The sequence below is a fragment of the Cebidichthys violaceus genome, unplaced genomic scaffold, assembly GCF_023349555.1.
Source record: "Cebidichthys violaceus isolate CVI_PGR_0920_01 unplaced genomic scaffold, fCebVio1.0.p SCAF_123, whole genome shotgun sequence".
NCBI classification, from domain to species: domain Eukaryota; kingdom Metazoa; phylum Chordata; class Actinopteri; order Perciformes; family Stichaeidae; genus Cebidichthys; species Cebidichthys violaceus.
Window position 1 is genome coordinate 77,554 of NW_027176289.1, and position 11,238 is coordinate 88,791.

At 41.4% G+C, this 11,238-nt stretch overlaps 1 protein-coding gene across 1 annotated transcript; it reads left to right on the forward strand.

Moving 5' to 3' along the window:
• The first annotated feature begins 1,851 nt into the window (after positions 1 to 1,851).
• On the forward strand, positions 1,852 to 11,029 carry ica1 (islet cell autoantigen 1). Its single transcript, XM_068706901.1, has 13 exons — positions 1,852 to 1,965; positions 3,841 to 3,870; positions 3,981 to 4,152; positions 4,707 to 4,779; positions 4,870 to 4,993; positions 5,461 to 5,659; positions 6,118 to 6,243; positions 6,476 to 6,574; positions 6,664 to 6,764; positions 6,961 to 7,007; positions 7,206 to 7,469; positions 9,213 to 9,302; positions 9,546 to 11,029. Exons 2-13 carry the CDS (start codon positions 3,854 to 3,856, stop codon positions 9,665 to 9,667), a joined length of 1,434 nt encoding a protein of 477 aa, XP_068563002.1. The 5' UTR covers positions 1,852 to 1,965; positions 3,841 to 3,853; the 3' UTR covers positions 9,668 to 11,029.
• The last annotated feature ends 209 nt before the right edge of the window (positions 11,030 to 11,238 follow it).

Consider the following 11,238-nt stretch of genomic DNA (forward strand, 5'->3'; position numbering starts at 1 on the left):
GTGTCCCAGAAAGATGCGACTCGATGTGTTATGGCCATTCTGGCATTAGCCGGCGTACAGTAGATGACGGCGGCGGCGGAATATGAAAGAAGTGGCTCTAAAATACAAAGAACGGCTCACGAAACGAAGCACCGGAGTAAAGAAATGTCAGAGGAAAATCAATGGTGACGCACGTCCCTGATCAATATCAGAAAGGAATTTCTCTGACTCCATCCTGATTGAATTAACCCCCCCCCCCCCAACAGCATCACTTAATTTAAGGCCCTGATTGTTTTCCTGTCTTACTTAAGTGAACTCAAATTGCTTTGATACCATCTCGGATGCGACGATAAGGCGGGGGCGAGTGCGGGGAGGGGAGGATCAGACGGGGTGAAGGACACCGGTCTTCACGGAGATAATATCCTCTCCTTAAGAGACGCGTCCGTCTAACGGCTCGTATCACAAGCCTTGAGATGCTGTCAGAGGTCAGGGTTTGGAGAGAGGCGACCAAGGCCTGCTGGAGAATCTGCTTTCTGCAATCAAACCGTATTACAATACCGACGATGCAAAGCAGCCACGGCACGCTTGTTTCCATACCGTGCAGAGGGTGGAAACGAGCTGCATTGTGCAGGAAGTGACCTCGGGGGGGGGGGGGTTCAAGGATCAAAGGGTTCCACGTTCCTTTGGTGATAATCAAATTAAGTCTGCAAAGCTCTACATGAAATCACACTTTCCAAATATAAATCCACAATCTCCCGTTTTTAAATAAAGACCTGCGCTCCAGTGTGCTGATCGGTTACAGCGTCGGTATGCCGCTCACACACTCCTCGCCACTGTGCGGCACAAATACCGTCCAAGGCTACAAACAGGTACATCAATTTGGAGCGTGACAAGAAATTCCCTTTAGGTGACAACAAAATGTACATGCTATTAGATCAGCTGCAGTATAGTGTGATGAAATAAATTGAAGCCAACAGATGAAAGCTCGGGGGCCCCCAAAACGGGAGAGAGGAGACTGTGGAAAAAAAAGGTGCAGCGCTCTTCTTTTGTTAGGCTACACTGCCATCCTTTGGACAAACACAGAACTAAGTGAATGCGGTTCTCACGGGACTGCAGAGAGAACGCAGAGCATTAACACGGCTTGATCTTATATCATTAAGAAGGGCTGCAACTAATGACCGTTTTCATTCTATTTTTAATGACTGAAGTAATTAATCAGACGGCAAAACAGTTGATCGTTTTTTTTGTTTCTGTCGATCGACTAATCAAGTAATAATTGATTGAGTTCTAATATTGATACTTCATAGCGGTCAGTCCTTTGTTTAAAAATATATATACAGTATATATATATATATATTTATATATATGGTGTATGCTGTTTACATATACCGCCACTGTCACTCTTGTAATTTTAACTTCTATTGTTAGTTCTATTGTGTTTTGCATACATCTAATTACTTGTCATTTTACGTTCTCCGTTCATCTGCACTATGTCTGTCCTTTGTGCTGCTGCAATGCGCATATTTAACACTCTGGAGATCAAGAAAGGCTCATTTTATCTTATAATAGGTCTGTCATTTTGTATTTTGTATTATTTTAATTGTCTAATTGTATTTGCGAAAAGTTCTGTATAATAAATATGATAATTATGTATTATTGTTGTTGTTGTTCCTTTTGTTACTAATATTATCAATATTGTCAGAATTTTTGTCGTCCTTGTTATTTAGTCCATGAAACCAGTTTGCACAATGGTACATAAAACCCTCCGCTGTTCACGAGACAGTCGGTGTTTACGTGCAACTAATATCCGTTTGCACGAGACAAACGTGATGCGCGTCAGTGGGGAGCGCACCCTTAATGACGTCAGCTGCGCTTTGCGTGCTGAAGCGAATGAGCAGCTGTGTGTACACACGCACGGAGCGGACGGGCCTACAGCCGCACCGCGACGGGAGGACTATAAGCAGCATCTTATACATGGTGTGTCAGGTACGAGTCAGGCTGTTATTGTGATATTTCTCTCGTTTATGTTGCGATAACTGTGCGATAGTCGGGCGATGCTTGGTGTCCGCGCAGTGCAGTGAGTCAGGCGTTGTGTTCACTGTGGCGCGGATGTATTGTGGTTATGTTGAATATTTGACTATATGCGCCGGTGTAGTCACATATAACTGCACATTCATCACGATGCATGTCTTTGTTATCGAGGTGCAGGCTTATATTGCATCGCATTGTTTAACCCAGCACATTAAAATTAGTCGTGACGCGCGAGCTGTATGTTAAAAAAAAAAAAAAAGGATTATTTATTAATGTCGTCCCTGACGGACAGCAGGCGATGCGCTTCTGGAAAATATGTTGCGTCTTCACTTTTTAAATAAATCTTCCATCTAAAGCTACAAAATTACTGAATAATGAAAATGTTCACTGATTAATGTAACGCAGCTGGGAGGGGAAAGACCTCAGTCACACCTTATTATAACGTATAGAAACATATCAGTCACACCTTATTATGACTTATAGAAACATATCAGTCACACCTTATTATGACTTATAGAAACATATCAGTCACACCTTATTATAACGTATAGAAACATATCAGTCACACCTTATTATGACTTATAGAAACATATCAGTCACACCTTATTATGACTTATAGAAACATATCAGTCACACCTTATTATAACGTATAGAAACATATCAGTCACACCTTATTATAACGTATAGAAACATATCAGTCACACCTTATTATGACTTATAGAAACATATCAGTCACACCTTATTATGACTTATAGAAACATATCAGTCACACCTTATTATAACGTATAGAAACATATCAGTCACACCTTATTATAACGTATAGAAACATATCAGTCACACCTTATTATGACTTATAGAAACATATCAGTCACACATTATAACGTATAGAAACATCAGTCACACCTTATTATAACGTATAGAAACATATCAGTCACACCTTATTATAACGTATAGAAACATATCAGTCACACCTTATTATGACTTATAGAAACATATCAGTCACACCTTATTATAACGTATAGAAACATATTAGTCACACCTTATTATAACGTATAGAAACATATCAGTCACACCTTATTATAACGTATAGAAACATATCAGTCACACCTTATTATGACTTATAGAAACATATCAGTCACATCTTATTATGACTTATAGAAACATATCAGTCACACCTTATTATGACTTATAGAAACATATCAGTCACACCTTATTATGACTTATAGAAACATGTCAGTCACACCTTATTATGACTTATAGAAACATGTCAGTCACACCTTATTATGACTTATAGAAACATGTCAGTCACACCTTATTATGACTTATAGAAACATATCAGTCAATGACCAATCTAACAATAGTTACTATAATACACTTTACTTTTATCAAATATAAAATAAAGCAAACATAAAATTGTGAATAAACACAAGGGAGGTCACAAATATTGGATGAAGGCCCCTCTGGGTTTTGGAAATAATCAGTATAAGTTTGTGTTGAGTTCAAAAAGCATCATGTAGTCAGAGCAGCTGAAATATGATCTAGTTTCTTTGTTCATGAGATTTTTCACGGTAACGCCCAACAATGGGACAATGGGCTGCATTTAAAATCTGATTTTATTGTTCTTCATACATTTGTCATACTGCGACGTATCAATATCTGTAAAATACTCGTAATAACATTGTGATATTGACTTTAACTCCCAATTCATAAGCTTTTGGCTGAGAGAAAATGTAAAAAATAAAAATAGTGTGACAACTGTTCCCAGGCCCCATTACATAACCCTCACTACGCTATCAGCTAGGTATTTAAGTTGCTCTGCTTCCTCCACAGGTAATCTCAGAAAATGGAGGGAGGGCATTTGTGAGTATAACCCTCTTGTGTTTTACAACCAATCAGTGAGTTCTTCTCAGAATGTAAACAGTACAGTCCAGTCGCAACACTCGGGGTCCAACACTCTGTGTTCATTGCAGCGGCTACCCTCAGGACTATCTCGACCGCTTCATCCAAAGCCAAGACTCGTCTGTGGTGAACAAGTTCCAGCAGAGGTACTGGAAGACCAAGCAGACGCTCATTAAGGTCACCGGGAAGAAAGAGGACGAACACGTGGTGGCGTCGGATGCGGATCTGGACGGCAAGCTGGAGGTGAAGGGGGGGGGGGGGGATTTTAAACCGTTGGAGCGTGTTAAGTAACTCGGGTAAAAGAAAGTCGCTTTGCAGAAACGTTGAGAAACATCGTGGATCCTTCCCCTTCAGGCGGCGACTAAAATGGCTTTTTGATTGACACGATGCCAGTATTTGCCTGGGGCCTAAAACGTACATTAGGCTGCCTCTCCAACCCCGCCGTCATCCGTGCCTCCACTTCAGGAGTGAAGTGAATTTTGCGGCTGAAATCAATACCTCATAAAAGCTGGAACATCCAGCCTTACTTTAGGCCGGGGCCACAGTAAGCGTTGAGATGAACTGGGTATTAACATGCGGGATCGGAGCTCGTGTTTTACAGCTTTGATATGACATTTCGACACTTCTATTTTTACCTCGTAAAGGCTTTAGTGTCGCGTCACAAAGACTTGGATATTTGTTATTTATCTTCTCGAAAATAACTCGTAAAATATTCAGGCAGCTTTCTACAGGACAGGTCTTATTTAACTGATGATAACTTCCACAGTGACGAGGCATTGAGACTTTCTACTTTGCAGGTCTTCCACTCCATCCAGAGAACATGCATGGAGCTGCTAAAGGTCATCGAGCAGTACCAGAGGAGGATCTGCTGTAAGTATTTGTTTAAAAAAAAAAAGAAGTATGAACTGTCCACAGAGTCCACATAAATGTCTATCTTTTACTATGATCTCTACTACGCAGATCTCTCCCAGGAGGAGAATGAACTGGGTCGTTTCCTGCGCTCCCAGGGCTCGCAGGATAAAACCAGGGCTGGGAAGATCATGCAGGCCACAGGGAAAGCACTCTGCTTCTCCTCCCAACAAAGGTACACATACAAAACATAGAAAAAAAAAAACCCTTAAAAACAAGCTGCAATTGGCTTGAAGTCGTCATAAATGACATACAATCTTGCCTAAAACAAACAGGCGGTCGGCGATGCACTCAGCTGTGTTAAGAGTTGTGAGTGAGGAGTAAGCAGGCGGTCAATGGCAGAATAAAACAAGTATTAAAAAGGCGTTTTGAGAAATATGCGAGTCACCGCAACTACGAGAGTCCTTTAGCATGCAGCCATTAGTGGCTGCCCAGAATATCGTGCAGTTCGCCGCAGCAGAATGCGAGATTAGCCGCGGACAGACACAGAGGTGCACACTCACTCGTGCACGCAAGTGAGGAAGAGGTTTTTTTTTAACGCCAATATTGTCTTTGTTCCAGTAACATTGTGTGGTAATGATACCGCCAAACTTGTCGCATGCAGGGTCTTAATCCTTCATTCAACTCTTCATCCCTGCACAGACTGGCTCTGAGGAACCCTCTGTGCCGTTTGTACCAGGAGGTCGAAACATTTCGCTACCGAGCGATCTCAGACACGTGGCTGACGGTGAACCGGATGGAGCAGTCCAGGACGGAGTACCGCGGGGCGCTGCTCTGGATGAAGGACGTGTCGCAGGAGCTGGATCCAGACACTCACAAACAGATGGAGAAATTCCGCAAGGTTTGTCCGTCACACCGTACAAGTAATCAGTCGATCATTTTTTTAAATGAAATGTAGAAAAGAAAAATGTCAGGAAACGGTGGAAAAGGCCCATCACAAGCTACCAGAGCCCGAAAGAGACGTCTTATTGCTTCATACCTAAAGATATTTACGTATCCAGATATTTCAGAATATCATCAACTAAATGAGTAATTAACAAATTGTTTAAGCCAATATTTGCTGCAATACCTACTGTTACAAAAGAACGCCACTAGAGGGCAGAACGCACCACCGAATGTAGGTCAATTGATCCTAAATATATTGTACTAATCAAGAACCCAGCATGCTCTTTTCTGCAGACACTTGCGCAAAAGTGAACTCCAGTGTTTGTTGTCCCCGTTCAAACCCGTGTGACACAATGATGCTGGGTGCTTATCTTCGGTTGGGACATTTCCTCATCCTTCATGTGAATCTCTCAGGTTCAGGCCCAGGTGCGCACGACCAAAACGAGCTTCGACAAACTGAAGAATGACGTCTGCCAGAAGGTGGACCTGCTGGGAGCCAGTCGCTGCAACCTCCTCTCTCACGTTTTAACCACATATCAGGTAAAATGAACTCCAGTTGTTTGCATACATTGATCTTTAAAAAAAAAAAAGAAAAAAAAAGGGCTGTTTTCACCACATGTGGTTGAGCCAGGAAGGAAGACAAACATGAAGGGAACGAAGACACTGCATGGAGATTTTAACTGTCAGATCGGCCGATGGAGACAAATGAACCGATGTGACTTTAACCATGAGCGGCTTGAACGTGTGGCCTCTGTTTGTTCCGCTGTTACAGACGACACTTTTGCACTTCTGGGAGAAGACGTCCCACACTATGGCGGCCATTCACGAGAGCTTCAAGGGCTGTCAGCATTACGAGTTCTCCGCTCTTAAGGTCAGAGAGCCTCTCGAGATCTAAAGCAGTTTCCACATCTTGAGAATCGGCCCGATAGACTGTAATCAGTGACTCGGTTGTTCTTTCAGACCTTACAAGGCCCCATGGACAAGCCTGCTAAGAAGAAAGGGAAGAAGAAAATTAAAGCAGAGGCCGAAGACGGAAAGAAAGCCGAGACCACGGACGACCGGTGAGTTTATCTCGTGATCTCGTCTCATGCGGGTAGACCAAACATGCATGCCAACGGTGAAAACAGAGATTATGTTTATGAACACTCAACCAGTCCGGACTGATTACAAAAACACAGTATTTCTACACAGCTGCTGCTTTGTGTTTTGCGTGACAATGTTATAAACTGATCTTCCGTTATCATGTCATATTTACAGACTCATCTCACTAGAAAATGAAAACACCAGCAATACGACCGGAGGAGGTAAAATACAGCAATATGTTATTATAGTACAATGTATAATGGACATAAACTGCATTTAGAAATACCTATTTACAAAAGCAAAGCAAAGAAATGTAGAATAACTACAAAAAAATGTGAAGTTTTTGAGACAACAGTAACAATCTGAAGTGATATAATTCTGCGCTACGGTCCTCTGATCACGTCTCCTGATCTTTGTAGGGAATGAGGATCGTCTCTCTGCCTATCCGGAGCTAGAGGGGGAGGAGAGGGACAGCATGGCCTTCCTGAACGAGATCCTGGGCAGCATGTCCGTGGATGAGGGCGACTTCTCCAGAGAGTGGACGGAAGTGTTCGGAGACGCCGAGGAGGGAACGAGCGCCGCGTCGGGTAGACCGGCGGAGGCCCAGCAAATGGAAAGCTCCTTCTTTCTACCGTCTCAGCTGTTTGACCAGAGCTTCAATAATCAACAGTCTTCCCTCTCAGGTCAGAACATACTGGCGTGTTGCCGTGTGAGCCAGACTAGAGTGAACCAGAGAGCCGGGAGACGTTCAAAACGCTCTGTTTTCAATATATATTACGCTTTTTGTGTTGAAATTAGACCACTTGAGGTTTCCACCATTCTCTTCTAGCTAAAAACATCTAAATAAGCCACCATTACAGTAATTTAATTAAGCACTCAGGTGGAATGAATATGCCTGAAAACTAAAAAAAATAACTTACATTGTTTTTCCATTAACAAATTCCCCCCAAAAAGCTGCTTTTTTTCCCTTAACTACTCTACCGCACAGAGAGAAAAGTGGCTTTAAAACCATTTAGAAAACCCACGTCTGTCAATGTAATAGAAGCAGGGCGTAATAACATAGCAATTAGATTCACCAGGAGGTAAATTGCCAACTACTTTCCATTTCATCTGGGCCTGCTTACTAGCAGCTAGCACCTCATCTGGTTTTGTTGATTTTGTCCGTTTCCAGCTCGGAGGGTTGAGTAGCTCCGCTATAAAAAGGCATCGAGACGTGAAAAACTACAGGGTGAACTTCCTCGGTAAAATCGTAAAGCTGTAAAAAAAAATAAAAAAAAAATAAAGCAGTCTGGAGCAAGAACAGGTTGAGGAGAAGCATGCGGTCATGCGGAGTTCTGAAAGGGAGGCCGAGACTCCAGCCGGTCAACGAAGCACACTCGGGCCCGATCAATCTGTTCTGTCAGAACAGACTCAACCTGCTGGAGTTTAATCGGTATTGCAGCTTAAAGTTCAGATAATAAAAAAATGGAAAGAGTGCGGCATACTTTCAAGACATGTCTGGGAGACTGAGCAGGAAGAACTTCATTCAAGAGGCTGATCTTGGGAACTTAAATGCCAGGTTTTTTTGGGCTGATCTTGCAGGAGGAACAGTAGAGGTGTTCTGGTGATCCAAAAAAAAAAAAAAAAAAAAAGGAGTGACTCCTGCAAGAAACATCACATGGGCACAGAGAGACAGAGAGAGACGAACGGTCACCAATCTCCATTTGGCCAAAATCCTGGGAGGAATCTGGTCCGGAGTCAGAAATCGTGACTGATCTCGACCATACGGCCCAAACAGCTGGATAGAAAGTAAAATGGCTCGAGACCAAGAATGTAAAACAAAGCTATAACAAATCTTCGTGGAGGAAAAAATCCCCCGAATCCTCAAGAGTCAAGCACATTCAGATGCATCCAATAAGATCTGAAGCTGTAGTCACATCCAGAGCCTTTAAACTAAAGCAATGGAAAACATTTCGAAAAAGGACTTTCTTGTATTAAAAAATGAATTTCTGCTTTAAACATCTGGACATGCAGAACATGTCATTAACACTAGTAGAGGATGCTGGAGCTGGAGCACCATACTGCACAAAATGATCCAAAAGGCTATATAGTCCTTAAGGCCGGTATTTGATGCATAAAATTGTTACCAAATGCAATATCAGCAGCACATTCCAGTGTTCTCCCTGGTGGTATTTAGTGCTGCTTCATACTGTTTTTTCTAGATGCACAAAAGGATGAAAGCAAAAATAAATTTGCCTGAAATAAAACCTCAAAAGTTGCTATTGCAACCACTAATAACGCCGCGTGTGATTTGTTTTTTTTGTCGTGAGAAATGATTTTGATTGATTTGTTTGTTTCGTCTATTACACAATATCCTTCCACGTCAGCAAGTGTGCAACAAGAGTGTTGACGCTTTAAAATCGAAAATCCGCGTCCTTACGTTTCAGATTGGGCCGGCGTTGCTCCACAGCCCGGCGCCCGGCCGAAGGATCACTCATCTGGAGCCAATCAGAACCCCTCTAAGCCAGCGGTGAAAGGTAGGTCCGGGGCCAAACGAGTAAAACAGATGAAAAAAAAATAAGAACTTAACTCATTCAACGAGACGCATCCAACTGAAAAACTGTGTTTATGGGGACTTTCAAAGAATTTGTGGGTTGTTTCCATTCATAATTCTGGATATCAGCCACAGGCAGACTTTTAACGGGTGGATATTTTTAGGCGGTGCGTCTTGAGTGAAGTTTACCTTTCTTGACTCAATTTTTTTTTTTTTTTTTTTACAGAGAAAGCGGAGACGTCCAAAGACCTCTCGGCGTGGTTCAACCTGTTTGCCGATTTGGACCCCCTCTCCAATCCCGATGCGGTCGGCAAAACCGGCGGAGAGCACGAACTCCACAACGCATAGCTCTTCCTCGGCGCCGCGGCGATCCGATTGGGTACCTTTGTTGGAGCCAAGAGGAAAAATACCACGAGCCGAAACACACGCACACGCACACACACACACACACACACACACACACACACACACACACACACACACACACACACACACACACACACACACATTCTCTTTAGACTTCAATTAGTCAGTTAATCGAGAAGTAAATCCAGAGAAAATGTTATTAGAGCAAAAATGCCAAATATATTTGGGAGTTTCTGACGATTTCTGATTTAGCATTTGGTCGAGAACTGAACATCTTTGGGTGGAAAATGATATAATAAACACTAAATCAGAAAGTTGATCTAATAGACAAAGTGATTTATAATGAAAATATAATAAATAGCTGGATCTTCTTGTTACAACAATATCTGTCCTTTATTATGACATACTGTACTATAATATCTTATTATAAAAAGATAAACTGAGTAGTAAACAATAAAATTACATATTAAAGTATGTTGTTATTATGAGACAAATATGTTGTTATAACAAGAGAAATGTTGCCGTTATGACATGGAACTGGTGGATTTCTTCTCTTGGTGGCAGCATTACTCTGCTGAAAAGGTTCCCACTAACTTGAGAAAGAGCCGAGTGGTTTAGAGGAGCATGAAGCCCGAGGGCTCGGTCACTCGGGTTAATCGTTGAATGTTGAGCATGGACACCTCATCGGTACGAGTCTGGAAGAAGAAGCCTTTGACATTAGCTGCCTTGAAAAAAAAAATAATCTGTAGTCTCGAGTAGCATTCACGCTTTATTTCTGATTCTCATTACGGAAAAAAAAAAAAAAAAAAACTGCACAACGGGCAAAACTACACGACGGCGGAAAAGAAAGCAAACGACAAAGATCACAGTGCAATAGTTCATATTAACTAAATACTGAAACATGTGGAGTAACGTTACCCGCAGCCTCGGAGAAATATTCAAAAATAAACAGAAGATACGTTTCAAGCACCGATCAGAATTACAGGAAACTGTGTCACACCACATTCCTTTTGAAGATTTATGCTTTTAAAGGTTTGCCAATTAATTTATCACTGCATGTTGCATGGTTTATGTTACCAAGTAAAAGTGTGATTGAATGAACAATGCATTTATATCAATGTGAGATTTTTAAAATCAGTGTATTATATTTTGTATCATCCGGACAAGTGTTTATTCAGCTCCGTTTTGTTGGCTTTCATGTGAAATATATGCGGCTTTCAGAGGAGCGATCATGTTAATACAATCATGTTAAACTGATTTTGACTACAATGCTGCATAAAGTGAATATGTGTGTGTGTGTGTGTGTGTGTGTGTGTGTGTGTGTGTGTGTGTGTGTGTGTGTGTGTGTGTGTGTGTGTGTATGTGTATATATATATATATATATATATATATATATATATATATATATATATATATATATATATATATATATATATATATATATATATATATATATATATATATATATATCAGAGTAAAACGCCTTAATCCAATCACAAATCAACATTATAGAACCTCATGATCATTTGGTTAGTTATAAAGGACATTTATCG